A 21,884-nucleotide genomic window follows, 5' to 3' on the forward strand; every position below is an offset into this window, starting at 1 on the left:
CCTTCTTGATTCATGTTCTCTGTGTCCTCCACGTTCTCTGTGTCCTTCACCATCCTGTGCCAGGGACCATTCTCTTCCTAGAGAATGTCATTACATAAGAGAGCAAAACCGTGCCAGAAATGGCTACCTTCAGCCCAAGGAAATTTTGAGGAAAAGGTAGTATGTCAAGACAATTTATAATGTAAAATATTCTTTGATGTTTTGACACTATTTTGGGGACACTGAATAAAGAGAGAGAGAAGAGCAAACTCCTGAGCAAATGAGAATATCTGAGGCGCCAGTTAGCACAGCTTTCACTAGGGAACTAGAAGATGTCCTTGCCCAAAGTAGTTGAGCTTTGAGGCAAATTAAGGGAGGTTCCTGGTGAACAGCTCCCCTCAGGCCTTGGTTTACCCAACAATCCTTCTGTTTACCCAGCCAGAGTCCTTCTGTTTAGGACCCTGTCACCAGCACTGCCATTTGCCCCCCATGCTGCACCTCCCCTACCCTCATCCCTCCAGCCTCCATCCCCCCAACCTCGCCCCCAAGCCTCCACTCCTCAGTTTTGGAGCTAAAAATAAGACCTGTAGGTTCCTCATAGACAGTAGGAGCTACTGAAGGGAACTGGGCATCTTGGTTGTGTTTGTTGGTTGGTTGGTTTTTTTGGTTCATTTTCTTGTTTCTTTCCTTACTTTGCATTTATAAGGATGTTAGCTATCTTACCTGAAAGTGGTAAAAGCTTTTCCTGCTTCCACTGACATGTCACCCCCAGAAAAAAAGAGGGGAAATTCTCTTAAGAGTCTGGCAAGCTTTTTAGCATGTAAGATCACAGGGCCTGTAGCTATATTTTTGGTAAACTAAACAAAATGCGGTCTGATACATGATATAATAGGCACTCCCTATAATGTTTTTCAAGAAGACATTTTAAAAAGATCCAGTTTAACTTATCTGACTCTAGAAAGAAATCTCTTCGAGAACACCACAGACTGAGTTATATAATCACACTAGCTACTTCACATGGAAAATTTCAAAGTGAGTTCTTTGTGGCCAGACCAGCATCGCTACTCACCTCACAGCTAATCTGTGAAGATATTAGTTCAAATGAGAAAATAAGAATGGTCATTTGTAGAAAGCTCTCTGCAGCCCCACCTAGACAGCACTGTGAGCCTTGTGCATGTATGGGCAAGCACCTCACCACAGAGCTCTCTTCCCAGCTCTGTAAAAGATTTGCTAACTATTTGTTTACACAATAAAGACGAAGAGTGCCAACTGTAACCTCAGTCATAATCTACTTTCTAAGATGTGTCCTCACATTCCGGGGCTGGGGCTCCTGCTAGGACCCCTGCAAAGCCATTATGACTCAAGAGAACAGGATAGAACAGGATGTCCTCATCAGGCTTGCCTGTGACTACAGAACTATTCCCTGATCCTACCCAGGGCAATGTAAACACTGGTTAATTCTCAGTATGTGGAAATAGTTCACGCTCTCTCATCAAAGTTTGATTTTTTTTTTTTCTGGAGAGAGAAGAATCTTACCTTATTGTGACCTTGAAAGACACATTTCTAGACTATCTAGAGACTTTTCACTTTGGATATGAATTTTCACATATGACATTATAAAATGATTCTAAAAAGAAATGGCCTGTGCTTATTAAGGGTCTTTAAAAAAAAAGCGGGGGTTCCTTTTAAAACACAACATTCCCTGCAGATTTTGGGGAGGGGGTGGGGAGCTAGTCTAATGCCTGTGTTAGTCTCTCATCTCTCAAGACTGCATTTTGTGACCAGGGATTCAACTTCTGGTGTGCCTATAGGTCTTTCCCTGTATCTCCTCATATCATAAAGAAGTTCAAAACGTTCTACCTCAATAACTAGTATGTGTAGGAGGGTTTCCTGAAGATTGAACTCAGGATTCATGCTTGTGCTATGCCAATTAAGCCACATCCCAACCTAAAGCAGACATTATTCTAAAATCAAAAATTATAGACAAAGAAATGTAAGGGTATATAGATAAAATTTTTTAAAACCCCAGAATACCAAAATTAAGATGGCTTTGTACAGTCTTAATACAGTAAACCTAACTATATTATTTGGAAAATCTGTATTGAATGATTTATCCCATCACTCAGTCAAAATACCTAGGACTAAGTGCAATTTCTATGACTCCATATTTCTATAAGAACTGAATTCTATGAATTAGTTCAGCCCTTAGAAGTAGTCTAACACAGAAAAATATGCAAAAACAAAGAACAAAATCCCACCCTAAATCCATAATTAAAAAAATCAATGTTTTCTACCAAGTTTATGAATAAGGAATTTAAAAGCTATAGTGGGGCATGTTTTTCATCTCAGGAGTCAGGAGGCAGAGGAAGGAGGAGCTCTGTGAGTTCGAGGCCAGCTTGGGCTATATAGTGAATTCCAGGGCATCTAGACCTACACAGAGAAACCCTGTTCCAAAAAAAAGCAAAAAACAAAAAAAAACCCAAAACCATAAAATCAGACGCTTAGTGCAAGGTAAAGGTATATTGTGGATATATGAGACATATTCATTCCTTTACCTCTCTCTCCTTTACCCTTCTGGCTAATCACTCTGCAAGCTATAGATCCTATTCAAATGTCAACAGCTACTGTGTGTAAGCTTTGTTTTGTTTCTGGCAAGGTGAGGAAAGTGGAACGAACTTGGACTTTGAAGGCAAATAGACTGGATTAAATTCTGCCTCTGCTCATTACTGTGCCTTGTTAGGCCCCTCCCACTCTGGCAAATGGAGTTAACAGCTTACAGTAAGTTGTCTTTCTCCGCCTTCTTAAGGGCATGTAACTGCAAACTCATCCTCTCCTCTCCCTCCCCTCCCCTAAGCTCACTGCTGATTCATTTGAGGAAGGTTCTTATGTAGTCCAGCCTGACCTTTAACTTGAAGCCCTCCTTACTCGGCCTTGTTAATGCTTGTAAGGAGCCTGTACCGCCACAGAGTCTATTCCCCTCCAAGGCTGTTGCTGTCCTCAGCCCTGTTAACCAATCAGGGAAACATCATCACACTCAATTCCTGCCTTGACATCTTTGGGTGGAAGAGATCAGCATAGGAGTACCCTGAGGTACTCAGGTCACAGTCTGGGCATTTTGCGTATTTGCTTTGCAGAAGAATCAAATATAAAGCTGTCCAAATCAACTATTGAATAATGTCTCTAATGTCCTAATTCCCCATCCTTGTCCAGATCAAAGACAAATAGGCAACTTGATCACCTATCCTCATCTTCCTGTCCAAATACATTTTAGAAGAGGTGTGTGTGTGTGGGGGGGGGGGGTACTGCAACCATTTTATATTCTTCTCAATAAATCATTTTAATGACCTTAGAAAGCTTTGTTATACTTAAGGGAAAGTAATGGACTTTTAAGTGTGTGTGTGTGTGTGTGTGTGTGTGTGTGTGTGTGTGTGTGTCTGTGTGTTGATATCAACCTACATTTCCCAATCTGACACTTGGTACTATTGATCTTATAAACTGCATCATTGCTATGCAACTGTCTTGTACACTGAAGGATAAAATGCTTTTGGGTGACTTTTTTTTCCATAAGAATCTATTACATTTAAGTCTAAGTGTTACAATGAAATACATGACAGAAGGCACAGTTTTGTGGAAAAATCATTTATGTACAATTACGATATTTTAGAAATTGGTCTTGTCTAAGCAAAGTTGTTCAATGTTCATTATGTTTGTCTTTACACATACATGTAACTATGATTTGACATTTTTAATTCTCATCATCTGTCTTAGTCAGAGTTTCTATTCCTGCACAAACATCATGACCAAGAAGCAAGTTGGGGAGGAAAGGGTTTATTCGGCTTACACTTCCATACTGCTGTTCATCACCAAGGAAGTCAGGACTGGAACTCAAGCAGGTCAGGAAGTAGGAGCTGATACAGAGGCCATGGAGGGATGTTTCTTACATGGATGGCTTGCTTCCCCTGGCTTGCTCAGCCTGCTCTCTTATAGAACCCAAGACTACCAGCCCAGAGATGATCCCACCCACAAGGGGCCTTTCCCCCTTGATCAGTAATTGAGAAAATGCCTTACAGTTGGATCTCATGGAGGCATTTCCTCAACTGAAGCTCCTTTCTCTGTGATAACTCCAGCTGTGTCAAGTTGACACACAAAACCAGCCAGTACATCATCGAAATAAAGTAGGTTGTGTTCCAAGTCCAATTATTTAAATATATCTAAAGTGAAAAGTACATATATTTATACAAATTTAACTGAATGAGATGGGAAGAGTAGAATGTAAAAATAAAGAGTAGAATCTTTAAGTGTCTATGTAACAGGGTCATTCATCACTCATGCCGGTCATTATGAAACATTCTTGACATGATGAATGATAAGCACAGGTTTTGAGTGTTGGCATATTTGTTTAGTTATTTTATTGGCTTTTTACACCTCTACTTCTTTCCATCCCCCCACCCCACCCCAACACTCAGAAGGAGAAGAAAGTGGTTAGAGGGAAAAGGAAATACAGTCCTCTGGATACGACTTCCTGCTGATCAAGGGCATCAGGTTCCTAGGGGTAAGGCCAATCTTGGTTGTAGAATATCTCCAAACAGCAATCCAGCAATAGCAAATGAAGCAGCAGGCCGCAGCAGAGAAAGTAGCTGTGACCACAGGCCCTCTCAGGGCTTTATCACTTGTTCCTCTCCAGAGTCCCCAGAATTAAACTATCTGCAACTGGGCAAAAATCACAAAAATTGGGCAAAAAAATCCCTACTAGTGCATGAGGCAAATCATTATCACCTGCTGTGAAGCAGCCTCTCACCCCACACCTAGCATTAAAACAAAAACATTTACATAACAAGAATTTTTAAAGAAACCAAAATTCTTACTATAATTTTTATTTTTTAAATGGAATGTTTCGTAATTTAGAACATCTGATAATGTGGAATGAAAAACACCAGGATATGTGTGTAGAATTCCCATTTTCAGAATGAAGGAAACCATTTCTGTCTGGAGATCGACCCACTCATTCTTTCCCATCTTCCTAGGCTCCCAATCTCTTGCTGAAACCATCCTTTGCATTCCTCTATCTTCATCCCTATGAGCGACAAGATGAGCTTGTAGTGACACCGATTATAATGAAGAACGGATGTGTATGCCATTATATCTGCTTTCATGATGTTAGAAATTTTCACGGTATAAAGTTTTTTTGTTTTTGTTTTGATTTTAACCATGTTCCAGTCAAGAAAATCTATTGGGTGCAGATTTAGCCCTCCCTGTCCCAAACCATCAGCTTGGCACTTATATCCTCTTCCCCAGTGTTTCATTAGGTAGGAAATGCTATGGGTATCGGAGCTCACCAGCCATGTGTCTGGCATCCATCAATCTGTATGTCCTGTGAGAACTTGCTTCTTAAAGCATTGTGTCTTGCTCCTTCCCATACTGGCCCTTATCACACACTTGTCTTTGTAACTACAGGAAAACAAACACATCTCTACATTTCAAAACTCTAAATAAACTAAAAGAGGAGTAAGGGCGTGTGATGTTAGGACCTGAGAGGCAGAGGCAGGAGGATCAGGAGTTCAAGGCTCTCTTTGGCTCAACAGTAAATCTGAGGCCAGGCTAAGCCCCCAGAAACTGTCTCAAACAACAACACACAAGAGCTTTCCATTTTTATTCAAATAATAGCACATCTCAACAGCGTTGAGTTCCAACAGTGCAAAAGTATTTTCATGTCCCCAACTCTGTACTGGCATCTGAGGATGTTTGGGGTGATTTCCAGACTCATTCATAACCCGTCCCTTGACAGTAAGTAAATCATGTAAATCTGTGAAATATATTCTGTTGACCTCTTTCATCACAATAAACAAGAGACTTCCATGGGTTTGAACAAATCCCAAGGATCATTCAAATAAAGAATGAAAATAAAATCCCTTCCGCATCTCTTGGTACTGGCTGTTTCCATCAATTTTAAAACACAGCTTGAAGCTCTTCTTCAAGTAAACTTGAGTGCCTTGGAGGAAGGGTGTCAAAGGAGGTATGAATGGTAAGTGGTATCAGTTTGGTTTCTGACCCCTGACAAGAGACTGCTATTTTGCAAACCAAAACAGACCAGGCCTCTAAGTTCTCCTAGCATCCCTCAGCCCCAACCTTGAATTTTCCAGCCCAGAAGCTGGGCTGCCCTCCCCCCAGAAGCTCTTCCTTTTACAATTAAGACATTTTAGACTCCCCTTCTCTCTGCGCGAGCCGTTTCCTTCCCCTCTCCCTATCCATCCACGCCCTTCCCCCAAGGCGACTTCTCTTGCATCGGTCCTTGGGGTCACTTGCCCGCCTGAGAGCAGCTTTCCAATAAACCTGCCTTTAATATAATCTGGTTTGAATTGGCTCATTTTTCCGGCAGCGGGGTAACAACTTATCAGCATCGCATCTGGAATCCCACTAAGGACCGCCGAGGGCTTCACCCAGGCTGTGCTCTGTGCTGTAGCAAAAAGCAAGCACAGTTCAGATCCCTCTAGATATTCCTGACATGGTTCTCCGTGGCCGCATTGAGAAAAGCCTGGGAACTAGTTCCAGTCTTCGGCTTCCCCGTTAATCTAGCAGATTCAGTCCAGAGTTAACACTGAAACCCACTGGAGGCCATTAGGCGCTCTCAGCCCCTGGGGAGCTTTCATCCTAAGAGTCCCCAAGGCACTACGCCTCCGCTTCCTTCACAGGATCTCAGCGAAGCAGCCAAGGAGGAAACGTGACGCCCGAAGAACGACGCACACATCCGAAACGGCTGCTACGACAACGGCCCTCCCCGCGGGGAACGCGGCAGCCTCTGCTCGGGACCGGACCCCTGTGGGCGGCCAGCCCGCGCAGAGTGCTGAGTCACGGTGAGGCGGCACGGCGAGCCCGGTGGAAAGGCGGGCCGATGGTCACGTGGCCGGCGCTCCCACAACAACGGCGGGCGTGCGGCGACGCCCTGGCGCTGCGGGGCCCGTGCCAGCTCCGCGTCCGGGTTTTCCCGCGGCCTGCGGACGGGGCCTGCGCGCGTGCGCGCGCGGAGTTTGCACGCACCGCTGGGTGCCCCAAGACCCTAAGCTGCTTCTCCTGGGAAGAGTGGCCCCCGCTACTTGCGTGATCGTGGCGGAGGGGAAAGAGAGCAAGCAGGGAGCTCTTTCTCCCCTTAGCATCCCCCTCTCGATCCCTCCTCCGTCTGCTGAAAAATGAGCTCCGGGGCTGGAGGAACTCGACCGGCCGGCCGTCTGTAACAGTGCAATCTTGGGAACATGCGGGTGCAAAGGAAGCTCTGGCAGAAGGGAGCTATTTGCTGAGCGTTGATTCCTGGTGGTGTCTCTTCTTTTCAAACATAGTTAAGGGCACACTCAGGAAACAGATTTGCCCAGTGGCGCCACAGTGTCTGTGGCCAAGTTACTGTCCTTAGTTCTGAGACCCACGCACGGGAGTAGAGCGTTCAAAGTTCAGACAGCAAGAGAGCGGTGCAGTTCAGTACAGGGCAACCCAGATCACCGAGTAAATCCAGTGTTCAGTATCGCGCCATAATTTGACTATGCTAGAACTTATCAGTTCCTTTTTTTTTTTTTTGCAAATCTTTTTCCTCCTGACACTGAGTTGACACTCTCCCTGGAGACTGCTTCTTGATCTCTCTGTGAGAAAACAGCAGGTGTGTAGGGAAAGTGCTTTCCAACATGTAAACAAAAGCCTGCACCAGCTCTTTCAAAGCCGTGGAGTGCAGGAGGCCGCAGACATGTCAGATTTTTTTTTAGTAGCTGCTTAAAAAGACTGAAGAAGAAACTTAATGGGGGTAATGTAAATAATGGGCTATTTATTTTAACCAAACATATCTGAAATCTATTCTATTAACGGTGTGTGTGTGTGTGTGTGTGTGTGTGTGTGTGGTTTTTCGAGACACGGTTTCTCTGAGGCCCTGGCTGACTTGGAACTCTCTCTGTAGATCAGGCTGTCCTTGAACTCACAGGGATCCTCCTGCTTCTGCCTCCGCCTCCGCCTCCGCCTCTGCCTCTCAAGTGCTGCAGTTAAAAGCATGCACCACCATCTCCTGGCTAGATTTTTTTAATGAGATATTTTCATTTTTGTAGTAAGTCTTCTAATCTGGTGTCTCCTGGGTCACTAAATTTTCATCAGACTTCATTTGCATATTGTTTAATAAAATTTACAGTTGAAAAGTCGAGTGCACGTTCTCAACTTGTTCCAAATGTATGTAAAAGTGTCCCGGTTACCAAGAGAAAGATGAAATTTTAACGGGTTGGTTGTTGTCTTGCTCTAACCCAGACTAGCCTCAAATTTGTGGTAATTCTGTCGCAGCCTCCAGTGTATGTGTGTGTGTGGGGGGGGTAGTGGTGAGGAGCGGGGGGTGTTATAGGTGGGAGACACCACTGGCACTGAAATCAATTTTGAAATACATTTAAAACAAGTTTTTTTAAAGATGTATTTATTTTTATGAGTACACTGTAGCTGTTCAGATGGTTGTGAGCCATCGTGTGGTTGCTGGGATTTGAACTCAAGACCTTCAGAAAATCTGTCAGTGCTCTTCACCGCTGAGCCATCTCTCCAGCCCCCAACAATTAAGCTTACTACAACTAAAAGTTCACTTCTTATATCAGTGGGATTCCAAATGCTTAATAGTCACTTGAGGCTGGCAGCTGTCCTGCTGCATCATGCAGGTGTATGAAAATGTGAGGTGAGACTTTAAGAATAGCCAAATCTTCTTTGGGGTACTTTACATGCAGGTAAAACAGCTTCTCTCCCCATCTCCCAATACCTGCTCTGCCCACAGAGAACCTAAGGTTTATTAAACACTAGTCTATATTGAACACTTCCCTAGAAGTACAAAATACACACACAGATGCACGTGCGCGCGCGCACACACACATACACACACACACATCACAGCTACTCTAAGGAAAGCCAGTATCCAACATATATAGTGATACAAATTCAGGCACAACACAGAGTAGCCAGGACTCAAAGGAGTGTATCAGCTGGAGAATCTGCAGCACCCAGAAAAGAAGAAAGAATGGTGGATCAGAACATAGTTACAACCTAGGAAGGATGGTGGGGAGGGCACAATAAGGTAGTGGGCAGTAAGTAGTGAAGATTGAGTGGTGGTGGTGTTAGAATGGTTTTTTAAAAGAATATTATTCCAGCTATGTGCTAGAGAGAGACAGCATCATGTCTCCTCAGTTTTAGATGCCATCTAACCTGTGCACATACTTAATGCATTCCACTGTGCAAATCACAGCCACACTTTCAGTATCTGGGGCCCCAAGCTCTTTGATGGACTCATTCAATGAGAAAATATTCCTACCATGCATTCATCGATGAGTGTTCATTGAATGTTGTGATGAGTGTCCGTGTGGAAGTCCATGCCTCTAATCCCAACACTCAGGAGGCTGAGGCAAGATGGCTGCCTGGAGTTCAAGGCCAGGTTGGGCTATCTAGTGAGATCTTGTCTCTAAGTAACTACATGTTGAAAATGTAGCTACAGTGTCGGGGGGAAGGGTGTAATAAATGTTTTCTGCCCTCTGTACATGAATGGATCATCTAGTTACTGCATATATTTATCCAGTTGCAAAACATTAATCGAATAACTACTCGGGCAAGGTACCTTCCCTTCGTTCCCATGGAATCCAGTTCCCAGAGCCTTCCACACTCAGGGCAAAGCGCTCCTGAGCAATAGAATGACCACCGCTGGATGAACCTTCGGTTCTGAAGGTGGGGAAACTTCTGAAGAAACTTCTCACACTGCACACTTGGAGACAAGACAAGACAAGACCTCTTTTGCACAGTGAGTGATGTCTGTGCCGACCAGAGATCCCATTGGCGAATAGTTAATGTAGAGGGTTTACAATGATGACATACATATATCTAATCCCTTCCCATACATGGACGCATGTAAATAACCAGCAATCAACTCTATGCATATCCATGCCATGTGGAGTCATACAACATTCATTAAAAAGTATTACTCAGCCAGGCAGAGGTGGCACATGCCTTTAATCCCAACACTTGGAAGACAGAGGCAGGCGAAATTCTGTGTTCAAGGCTAGCCTGGTCTACAGAGTGAGTTCCAGGACAGCCAGGGCTACACAGAGAAACCCTGTCTCGAAAAACCACACACACACACACACACACAGTATTACTCAGCCAGGCATGGTAGTGCACATATTTGATCCCAGCACATAGGAGGCAGGAGGATCTCTGTGAGTTTGAGTCCAGCAAAGCCAGTCCAGGACAGCCAGGGCTACACAGAGAAACCCTGTCTTGAAAAACCAAGAAGAAAAAAGAAAGAAAGAAAGAAAAAAGGATTACTCTTAACTTTATACCCTTTATACCAGTACAGAGTTGAACAGATATTTCAGCTGCCTCCTTTTTCATTTTTCACAACACGTTTTTTTTCTCTCATTGTTTTGTAAGCATGAGGCTCCCTTCCCACCTAAAAAGTAATCTGGTGGGCTTTCCATTACTTCAAACAATCTCTTTCTCTCTCTCTCTCTCTCTCTCTCTCTCTCTCTCTCTCTCTCTCTCTCTCTCTCCCTCCCTCCCTCCCTCCCTCCCTCCCTCCCTCCTTCCCTTCTTTTCTCTTCTTTTCTCTTCTTTTCTCTTCTTTTCTCTCTTCTCTTCTCTTCTCTTCTCTTCTCTTCTCTTCTCTTCTCTTCTCTTCTCTTCTCTTCTCTTCTCTTCTCTTCTCTTCTCTTCTCTTCTCTTCTCTTCTCTTCTCTTCTCTTCTCTTCTTTTTTTTTTTTTTTTTTTGACCCAGTTTTCTTTTAGGACCAAGACTTTTCAGTCCTTATTCACAGACAGCCCCGCCCCCCACAGCCTCTGCCCCGCCCCCGCCCCAGCCCCACCCACGACCTGCCGCTTCGTTCCCCGCCCCCGCCGCAGCCTATAAAATCCGGAGCGCGGCGCACGGAGCGGCAGGCGCGGAACTGGGCATGCTCTGTGTCGCCGCAGCTTTGGGTCGCAAGTAGGAAGCCCGTGCACGACACCGGCGGCGCCGAGTGGAGCGCTGCCGCGGCGGCCAGGGCCGCAGGGCCGGCGTGGGAGCGCGAGACCGGGCGGCGGCGAGAGACCCCGACCCGGGCTGTCAACCGCGCGGCGGGGTCCGAGCCGGAGCGGGAACGGACGGGACGCCCGCCGCGCGGCCCGAGGGCGCCCCCAGAGCGGAGCTGCGGCCGGGAGGAGGACGCGGCCATGGGGCTGCTGTCCCAAGGCTCGCCACTGAGCTGGGAAGAGACCCAGCGCCACGCCGACCACGTGCGGAGGCACGGCATCCTCCAGTTCCTGCACATCTACCACGCAGTCAAGGACCGGCACAAGGACGTGCTCAAGTGGGGTGACGAGGTGAGCCCGCGCGCCTTTGTTCGGCCAGGCCGCCCGCGGCCCCGCCACCGGCCCCGGCTCGGCGCTGGCCACTCGGGCTCATTCATTCCTGTCGGGACGCAAGCCGCTCGGATACTGGGAGGGCCTGAGCGGGAGGTGTGTGAATATCTGCCTCCCGGCGTCCGGTCGCACTGTTCGCCTTGGAGATGAGTGTGAACAGGACCGACTTGCCCGGCTGGCTTGCTATCACGTTTCAAATCTCCAGGGTGTTTGCTTCGGCCCTCGGTCTTCTCTAGCTTCTTTTCTTAAACGCCGGACACATCTCACATCTGTCCGCAAACTTTCGAGTTACACATTGCAACAAATGCATTGCTAGACCTAAGGACTTGGGTTGACTTCCTAAAAGACTTCATTATCCCGTTTAACTGTAAATGCTTACAACTTAGAGGTTAGGTAAGACTGGTTAGAGCCAGCAGCAAAGCGTTCCAGTCAATGCTAAAACTTGTGCATGATCTCTGGGACCCATTTGTTGGGACCATCTGAAAGCGGCAACGCTAAAAACATTTTGTGTGTGTGTGTGCATCCCCTATTTTTAAATAAGCACATTGATAAAAAGATACATAAAATTAACCTCTTGAGTCTGACCTTTGTTGTGTGGGGTTGGCATTTACGTGCCACCTGTATGTATTTATCGTTTAGTATTATCCTTGGGCTAAGTTTCAAAGTGTTGCTGTACCGGCATAGAATAGCTTGCGAAAAGTTAGTTTTTCTGTATCTAATGTTGGTAGATGATTCTGCCATCTGCATCTGAAAGAATTATGCTTGGCCTAAGGAAGTATTAGGACTAATAATACACATTCCTACAAAAAAAAATTGTCTATCACCACATTTTCTTTCAGGAAAGGGACGCACTCGTTTGGCAGTTCTCCAGTTTTAGTCCAAAGTTTGTTGTGTATTTACATCTGACAGTTCTTCATTTGTGTTCCGTGTATCATTTACAGGGCAGAGATATTATGGGTTTTATTCACTTGTTTTTCCTAGGGCCTAACTATGTGTCTGGTATAGTTGGCAGCAGCAAATCGTGGCGTCCTTTAAGGTTCTCATGGAACCAGCCACTGTTGAGCAATCAAAAATTTACTTTTCGCTGTCTTGCAAGGACTCCATAAAGACAAAAATTAAAAACAAGTGAATGTCTTTGTAACCATTTGGAGTTGAATTTCATCCTCAGATGTTCAGTGCAGTCGAAGCACAGTGGTTCTCCAAGCCCCTTGCCTTTTCTCTAATAACCAGGAACCTCCCAGATCTAGATCCCTCTTTCTGTTTTAGAAAAAAACGCTCCCCCTGTTGGCAGGAAGAGCATGTACAACTAACTGCCTGTTTGGAGAGACTTCCCATGGCAGACGGAGTAAAGTGATGTGATAGGAGCAGCAGAGCAGGACCTCAGGTGTACCACACATTTCCATTGTGACAGGATTTCGTGGATAGAGAGTTGGTACCAAGTTTACCTTCCTCCCCACAAATCAAGGAGACTGAAGAAGCCAGGCAATCTTGTGCACTTGTATTCTGTCTGTATAGGGGGAGAATGTTGGGCCCAGCATTTCAGCCAATTAGCACTGTTTTTAAAGACAGGGTTTCTCTGTGTAGCCCTGACTGTCCTGAAACTCACTGTGTAGACCAGGCTGGCCACAAACTCACACAGAGATCCTCCTGCTTCTGCCTCCTGAGTGCTGGGCTTAAAGGTGTGCACCATCATTGCCTGACAGTTAAGACTTCCTGAACAGAGCACGCTAGGCAGGTCTGTTGAGAAGTTGGACTCCAGAGGTAATCCTCCGACAATAAGTTGCCTGGCCAGCACTGTTCCTACATTAGATGACATCAGCAATATCCCTTGGAAGTTTAGTGCCTGCTCAATTGCATTTCCAAATGTCTTTTTGCAGATATTCTTGTCATAAGTTACATAGAAACCTATGAACCTCCCCCCCCCCCCCCCCGGCCTTCCAGTGTTGGACGTTTCCTTGGAAATAGCCTGACACTGGAAGGATTAGAACTGTGAGAAGTTCCTAGACGGTAAGGAGAAGTCCCCATCATTCTGGTGCTCCTGAATGACACTTCAATGAAGCCTTGGTCTCTCCCCTCCAGGGGCTTCATGACCTTTGGAGTACAGATACCTAGCCTCTCTTGTGGTACTTTTCTATTTCTTCTGGCAGTCTCATGCCCAGAAGATGATGTCAGCCTTATGTACAAGAGCAGAAGTTATCACAAGTCCTTGTGCACAGTGGGAACTTACTGTCACACAGAGATGTCTGAAGAGAGTAACTGAGAGACAGACTGAGTAGATAAGAGGGAGAAGGTGTGGTGGGTGGTGTGGGCCCTGGAGATGAGGCTAGCTCTGCCTGGGAGAAGTGTTTTAGATGTGGTGTGTTGCACTGGATAGGCACAGTACCAAATACAATGGGAGGGTCACATATCAGATATCCTGCATATCAGGTGTTTATATTAAGATTCATAACAGTAGGAAAATTACAGTTATTAAGTAGCAATGAAAATAATTTTATGGTGGGGGGGTCACCAAAACATGAAAACTGTATTAAAGGGTCTCAGCATTAGGAAGGTAGACATTGTGTCTATGGGGGACATAGACTTGATTGGTAAAAAACAAAAAGAACTGCAGCCAAGCCTTAAAACTGGTCATAGTTGTGTTTGGAAGAGAGCCTGCCACTTCAGAAATATTCTGCTCCTTGTATGAGGACAGTGTTTAAATCTCCACACCAGAAAGAACCATGTTTGCTGCTTGCCAGACTGACTGTTGGGTCTTGAACCCAATTGCTTCATTTTCTCTTCTTTCTTCCAGCTTTTACAGTTTGAGTGTGGACTGTTTGGATAGGATTGTTTGTTTGCTTGGTTTTTTGTTTTTTTTTTTGTTTTTTCTTTTTTCTCCACATGCCTATTTCACTGTTAGTATGACAGCTCCTAACTCTGGGCACCGTTTACTGTGATGTTTCTTTGGGGAATGGAAGTTCTAACTCAAAGAACCAGAATACTTCTTGTTCCCCGGTGAGGATGATGTGGGAAAGGAGGAGTCTTCGGGTACAGGTTTTGTTTATAGCTCAGTGTTTGTATTTTAAAATACTGTTGGAGGAAGCTGGGCATGGTGGCACACACCTTTCCAGAAGCAGTTGGATCTCTGAGTTTGAGGCCAGCCTGGTCTATGTAGTGAGTTCCAGGACAGCCAGGGCTACATTGAGAGACCCTGTCACAAACCGGCAAACCATCAATAAAATACTGATGCAAAGCTAGGGGTATAGTTCAGTTAGAGAATTATTTTCTAGCCTGCATAAGACCCTTGGTTTAATCTCCACTATCCTGGAGTGTAGCTACTACTTAAAAAAAAAAAAAAATTGCTGTCAGCTTGGCCAAGCCTTTTCAGTTATTTAGTAGCAGAATTGAAACCTGATTCTAAAGTTTTAGATATTTGCAATGCTTGGCATGCTCCCAAATCCCCTTTTACAGCACTTACAGTATGCAGGCCACGGAGCTGTCAGGACATAACGCAAAAAGCAGATGTATGGATGACGTCATGACGTGCGGGAGTGAATAAAGCTCTGAGGGAATGGGGACCAAAGCCTCAGACTCAGGGGACATTGGCAAGGCCTTTCCCATACCAGTCGGGCTCAGAACCGGCAAAGCCTTCCTCTGGTCTGAGTGTGATTGTTACATCCTAAAACTACTCACCTACAGAGACCCCCCACAAGACCAGCTAATTCCCTGCTCCTGTGTGGAGAGAGTCTCAGGTATTGCTGTAGTTGGCGCCACACCATCAGAGTGAGCATAGCCTATCTGAGCCCTATTTGTGTCTGTTCTTTCTTCATCTCAGCCTCAGATGTGGTAAAGATGAGACCTTGAAAAATAATTAGTATGTGTTAATAGAAATTTAAACAAAAAGTTTTAATGCAGGAAAAAGAGAGCAAATATTTTGAGATGTTTTTAACCAGATAGAGTAGTTCGTTCTCAGAGTGTCTTCCCCAAACCCAGTTATTCCAAGTTTGCTGCTTGGTCTCAAGGATATGCTCAGCAAGCACCACTGCCATGGAGCTACAGCCTCAGCCCACAGGCCGTGAACTTGGAAACCTCCTGCTTCCGGGCTAGGGTCAAAGACCTGTGTCACCAGGCCTTACCTTACATCTCATTTAAAGAACCATAGGCATTGCAGGTGAGCCATTCCACATTCCTCATTTTGGTTTTACAGCCAGATCTGTTTCATTAGCTTAGTAGTTTGTGATGGAGTTTAAAATGGCTCAACAGTTAAGAGTATTTGTTGTTTGTCCAGAAAAACCCAGTTTCCATTGCCTCCACAAACTGTAACTCCAGTCCCAAACACCCGCCTCTGGCCTCTTAGAGTGCTACATTCCTGGGGTACAGACGTACACACACATACTCTCAGAACAAGATGACAGTGAATAATAACATTGCATTTCAGAACCACATTTATTGACTTAGTAGGATAAGCTGTTGAACACATCTATTTTGAATTTTACTTATTTTAAACTTTATTTTGTAAAACGTTGTAAGTAAAAAATGTCACACACCAAAATTAGACTGAACCCAAAGACCCAAAGAACTTATATTGCAGTTAGAATAGTGCCATCACTGTAGAGGCAATGGGTGGGACCTGGGACAACAGAGCTGATAAATGGGGTAGACAGAAGTCTCCTGCAGTACCAACTCTATTCAGAGCTTCAGACAGCTTATACACTGAGGGGTGAGAATCACCTGAGTTTAGGACACGCCCACCGTTTCACAGACTGGCTAGATTAACATCTAATGGACTAACACCAGTGGGCAGTAATGAGTAATCTGCAGTGAGCTCTCTCCTGCCCGACACTCCTGGGAGGAGCGTGTAAACTCATTCCATGAACAGATCCGTGTTTTGAAGAAACTAAGGTCACAAGATTGTTTCTTTGGAGTTTTCTCACAAGTACTCAGAATTCTCCTCACATGACTCCATTCTTGGACCATGTTCTGGCAGAATAGCTGTTCAGAACACAAACTGAAATTTCATGTTGGATTTTATATCTTGACAGTTGAATGAATATATGTATAACTACTACCAAAAATGAATAGAACTAGAAAAACAATTAGTTTTATAGCCTTACATAGTTTGGGTCTGTTACATGCATTCAGTCCTTTCTTATTCCCTAATATTTAGCTTTTTAAAGTTCTCTTTCCTACATATTACACTGTACTTACATGTACATTTGTTTATATATATTATTAGCTAGATTCCAAATATAAGGGAGAACATGCAGAGATTTTCTTTCTGATTTTGTCTGTCCTCTCTTAAGTCCATTCTAAGCCCGTCCATTTTCTTGCAAGTTTTGTGATCACATTTTTCTTTAACGCTAAATAGTATTTATCTACACTATTTATATGTATGGATGCCAACTCTTCATTATCTGTTCCTCTGTTTGATGGACAACTAGGTTGATTACGATTCCTTCCTATAGTGGGAAAAAGCATCAATGAACAGGTAAATGCCCCTGTGGTAGGGTGTGGAGTTCTGTGGGGAAATGTCCAGGAGTGGTGTAGCTCACAGTACTCATCGTAGTTTTAGTTTTAATTTTTTGAGAACTCTTCAAACTGATTCTCGCAGTGGCTATATTAATTTTCACCCCCACTGCAGTGAATGAGGGCTCCTTTCTCTCCACATCTTCTCTAACATTTGTTGTTACATATATTGATGTTAGCCATTCCACCTGAGGCCAGTTTTATATCCTTGGTATTTAACTTTTGCAATTTTTATAAACTCTGAATATTAACTTCTTATCTGAAGTGAAGACAATTCATTTCTTAATAGGTATTACAAAGATTCTGGGTCCATGCCTTTCTCCTAGCCCCAATTTATCTATATTTCATAGAAAAGAAAGGCAACTTATGTCTTGTGTCTGCATACACATGTATTTATGTTGAATATTGCTCCAGTGTTTGCTGAAAGGACTAGGCTTCCTTTGCTTGTAAAGGTGTGCTTTCCCACTCTGTGCAGTTTTATTTCTGTGTTTGTTGCACTGGCCGCTGATCTGACTTTCCTTTGATTTCTGTAGAGCATAAAGTCACGATATACCATCTCTTTGCTTTGGATTTTGGGGTTGTTTTTGTTTGTTTGTTTGTTTGTTCGTTGTTTGCTTACTTACTTGCTTGTTGTTTTTCAGGTTTCTGGAGACAGGGTTTCTCAGTGTAGCCCTATCTGTTCGGGAACTTGCTCTGTAGACTAGGCTGGCCTCAAACTCAGAGATCTGCCTGCCTCTGCCTCCCAAGGGCTGGGATTAAAGGGTTGTGTACTGCTTTTTTTTTTTTTTTTAATTAGTTTAAATTTATTTCTAGAGACATTGAATTTCCATGAGTTTTAAAACCAGGTAATCAGTTTATATATATAAAAAAAATAAGCTCTTATGAGATTTTGATCTCATTAGAACTCTATGGAGTCTGCATATCAATTTGGGAGTTGAAACCTAAACAATATTGAATCTCTCTAATCACGAACAAGTAAGTCTCTGTACATCTTTAATTTCTCAGCAGTGCTTTGTAGTTGGTCTTTACGTACAAGAGCATATAAACTTGCTGATTTTCTAAATTTGTCATTTATCCTTCCACCTTCTAAACCCAGTCTTCTGGACACTGAATTAGAATAATTAGTGTGGTTCTAACAACTGCTTTGGACATTCCAGGTCACCTGCCATTTAGTTGACCTAACCTCCATTTTTAGTATGCTTCTATGCTTTGATGCCTGGTAATCTCTGAATGATAGAAATAAACTTACCTTGTTAGGTGCTTAGTGTTAATGTATTCCTGTATGAGCTCATAATACTCCTGGAATATAATTAGAGAGAGGATTTTTTATTTATTTTATTTATTTTTTATATTTTTGGTTTTACGAGACAGGGTTTCTCTGTATAGCTCTGACTGTCCTGGAACTCACTTTGTAGACCAGGCTGGCCTCGAACTCAGAAATCTGCCTGCCTCTGCCTCCCGAGTGCTGGGATTAAAGGCGTGTGCCACCACCACGCCCGGCTAGAGAGGATTTTTTTTAAAAAAGTAGTTTTTATAGTTTATGAGTAGCTCCAGAAAAGTCTACATACTTGTGTGTCTTCTACCCAGTACCCCTGAGTTAGAATTTAATCGGAGTGCAAATACTTTAGGATACTCCTGCATAACTTTGAATTCTGCATAATATTCTGAATTCCTGAGGAAGAGGCTCCGCAGCTCTTTGGGCTTTTCTTGTGTGTTTGGGTTCTGTATTCATTTTGTTTAAGGGTAGGAATGGAAGCCTCCCTCTCCACTTCGTTATCCTCCCCGCTCTGTTCTCCTTTGCCTCTACTCTGTCCAAGCTGGCTGTCCTCCTGGTTCTGAGACACTCAATAACCAAGATTAGCCAAGCTTTTCTTGTTTCTTTTGGTATCCTTTTGTTTTTGTGGTGCCAGGGATTCCAGTCAGGGCCTTGTGCATTCTAGGCACGTGCTTTTTAACTGTTTGAGTATATTCTAAATGCCACAGGTTTTGAAAATTCTGAATTGTACACAACAAATGTTAGAATCTGTTTTCTTTCCTTGTCTGGATGGGGTTTTAACATTGTCTCTGCCGCAGCATGCACTAAAGGCTGCCATCAGATTGTGTAGTCGTGCATAGTAAACTTAGGGATTTTTGTCTGTACCAAGGAAGTGCATCCCCTTGCAGCTATTCTAAGAAATTAACAGGCAGATTAAGTGGTACAAACTTGCTCTTCAGAGAAATTGAAACTTCAACTTTTCTGACATGGTAAGACTCCAAAGGCCATATTTCCATGGTGGGCTGTTTTCAAATTCAGGAGTATTTATTGACGACTTCCTGTATACCAGTGGTTCTCAACTTTCCTAATGCCGTGATTCTTTAATACAGCTCCCCAACTTGTGCTGACCCCCAACTATAAAATCATTTTTATTGCTACTTCATACTGTTGTTAATCATAATGTAAATTATCTGTGTTTTCTGATGGTCTTAGGTGACGCCTGTGAAAGGGTTGTTTGACACCCCTCCTCAAAGGGGTCTTGACTCCTAGGTTGAGAACCACTGCTGTATACTACCGTGTCCTGTGCTGGCCAGGAAAAGAGAGAGTGAAGAAGAGAAAGAAGCTTGCTACCGCTGAGGAAGCCAGTGACTGGAGGGTAGGCTCCATTTCCAGAGCAGAGTTCACGTGGCTTTGACAGAGCCAGCATGGGAAACAGAATGGCCAGAAGTTGAGGCCAAAAAGAAGGTTGAGGCCATGTTCTTAGTGTACTTGTTTATAGACTGAGTAGGGAGCTGTGTGGGACTGTAAGTTGTTGCATGAGACTCAGCAACAGAAGTGAACAAATGTTCGTTCACCCTGGATAAGGCACAGATGGCAGACCAAAGAAACAATTGCACCTAAGTCCTGCTTGGCAAACCATTGATTGTACTTACTGGGGACACTTACAAGGGTCTAGGGGAAGGATGACTTTCAGAAGAACAGACAGCTAGAAGGCAGTTGTATCCCAGGAAAGGCTACCCCAGCCTGGGTGCTGACTCAGTGAAGCTAGTCTTGGGGCTGCTGTGGAACGTACAGGCAGTGGACAGTTCTGTCAGTCTCCTTTATCCTCTCCAGTGTTTGTTTACTGCTTCCATCGTCTTAGAAGGGAACCTGTAGATTTCACTAATTTCAGGAACTTCCTGCGTCTCGGGAGTGTGGCCCTCCCTACCCCTTTCATGAAGGAAGTATTTTAGTTTGGAGGAAAGTGCTACACATAGCCTGCCTGGAGGTTCAAAGATAGTATTTGGAGATTTCTTCTAGATGGGACAGTACTGAGGCTACATAGGACAGGCTCATGGGCAAGCATGTAGTGCTTGCTAGCGGGGGTTTTTGTCGGGATGTTAGTTTGTTTCTTTTAAACATTTGTGTTACAGTGCTTGCGTCAACCCTAGAGGACCTCACACATGGCGGCCACAAGAGCTCATCCTCCCTAAGAGTTTATTGATGCATCATTGTAAGTAACCAGAAAACTTGGCTGTAGGCCCTGGTCTGCCCTAGGAGAGTAGGTGGTCCTACTCTGTGTTGTTTAGTGCTCTCTGTGTTCATACTATGTCTGCTGTGGTCAGGATTTTGTAGTTTAATTGATTTCCACAGTAAGATTACAAAGGTATCCATCCCAAAGACAGATATCCCAGGTGACACAATTGTCTACACGCATCTATTGTCTTCTTTGCCGTTTCTTTGCAAGATTCTTCCAAGTCCTTTGTTTCTAAAAGGCATGCAGATTTCTCAGAAACCCTAAAGTAAGGGACTCCTGAATACTTTTCTTCAAACTTAGAAACCATTCAAAATCTGAGGTGTGACCCGAGAAATGGCTCAGTGAGTGAAGTCCTTACTGTGGAAAGTGAAGACCTGAGTCCACATCCTCAGACCTCAATCCCCAGCTGTGACAGGCCAGGCTGTGTGGCCCTGCTCTCTTATGAAGACAGGAGAATCTCTGGAAGGTTGTGGGCCAGCTAGTCTAGCACACACAGTAGAAAAATGGCAGAGACTGTCTCAAGCTAAATAGAAAAGAAGAAGACTGATGCCCAGGAGTGCGCCTACACATCTCACGTGTTAAATACACATAGGCATCGGGAGGTGGGGTTCTATGTGCTCCACAGCTGTAGGCATGGTCCTGAAGGATCGTCCACACTTCACTGAACTGCTTAAAATAGAGGAACAGCAGTCACGGAGAGCTCAGAAAGTTAAAAACAAACAAAAACCCCTCGGAGTTTATTCTCTGAGCTGCAAGTCTCAGACATCTAAAGGGGAATTAAGTGTTGCTGATCCATTGCCTAGCGCTCCCCAGTAGTCCTGACTGTGCTGCGAGGCCAAGAGGTGGCTGTGTCTAGGGCTTAGGATCCATTGACCCTTCTAATCAAGTAGAGTAAGCCAGGAAGTGCCGAATGAAAGCACAGAACTCACAGGCACTTCACTCCCAGCTCTCACCCAGAAAAGGCTTACTCTCTACTCAGCTCTGACTAGCCTGGCTGTCTAGTTGCTTGGCTCAGAATGAACTAGGGAAAATGGATTGAGGTGGAGATAGCAAGAGCCAGTTTGGCCTCTCTGAATAACTCTAAGTGACTTGCTTTAACTAAAAAAGAAATGCAATTGTCTAAAGAAGTCTAAAGACCTAATACAAAGTGAAAATGTGCCCAGCATCTTACTGGTAACAGAAGAGCGTGCAGTTGGCTCCGATTCCCACTCATGTATATGGAGAGCTTTGTAAGCCTGTGTTCCAAAGGGTAACTTTAGAAACAAGATTGCATTTGCGTAAAAAGGGAATTCTGGGAAGGCAGAGTAGGTAAGGCAGCTTGTTACAGTGTGGGTAGTCGCTTTAGGAGGAGTCAGTGTGCGAGGCCTACAGAGCTCCCTCAAAGAAGGGATACAGAAGAGTCCTCTGGCGACCTGGCATGGTTCCTGGAGGAGCAGAAAGGCAAGTGTGCCTACAGCATGGTGGGAAGAGGTTTGATGAAGGATGGGACTTACCTAATGCTCCTGATTGAGCAGCACACTGAAGGAC

General features: G+C 44.3%; 2 protein-coding genes across 4 annotated transcripts in view; both read left to right on the top strand.

Annotated features, from left to right (window-relative positions):
- Window positions 1-5,940: 5,940 nt before the first annotated feature.
- LOC147002073 (uncharacterized) lies at window positions 5,941-7,836 on the top strand. The gene is made up of 2 exons (XM_085844804.1): window positions 5,941-6,001; window positions 6,669-7,836. The coding sequence occupies exons 1-2, from the start codon at window positions 5,995-5,997 to the stop codon at window positions 7,076-7,078; spliced, it is 417 nt and encodes a 138-aa protein (XP_085700930.1). The 5' UTR covers window positions 5,941-5,994; the 3' UTR covers window positions 7,079-7,836.
- A 3,058-nt stretch (window positions 7,837-10,894) lies between these two features.
- Gclc (glutamate-cysteine ligase catalytic subunit) overlaps window positions 10,895-21,884 on the top strand; it is a 39,890-nt gene continuing 28,900 nt past the window's right edge. For all 3 annotated transcript variants that reach the window (XM_021171248.2, XM_085844805.1, XM_085844806.1), the window contains exon 1: window positions 10,895-11,322. In XM_021171248.2, coding sequence (XP_021026907.1) covers window positions 11,173-11,322 — 150 coding nt within the window. In that variant the 5' untranslated portion in view covers window positions 10,895-11,172. The remainder of the gene's footprint in view (window positions 11,323-21,884) is intronic.

This window comes from Mus caroli, unplaced genomic scaffold (assembly GCF_978045245.1).
Source record: "Mus caroli unplaced genomic scaffold, Mus_caroli_1 scaffold_11, whole genome shotgun sequence".
Taxonomy (NCBI): Eukaryota; Metazoa; Chordata; class Mammalia; order Rodentia; family Muridae; genus Mus; species Mus caroli.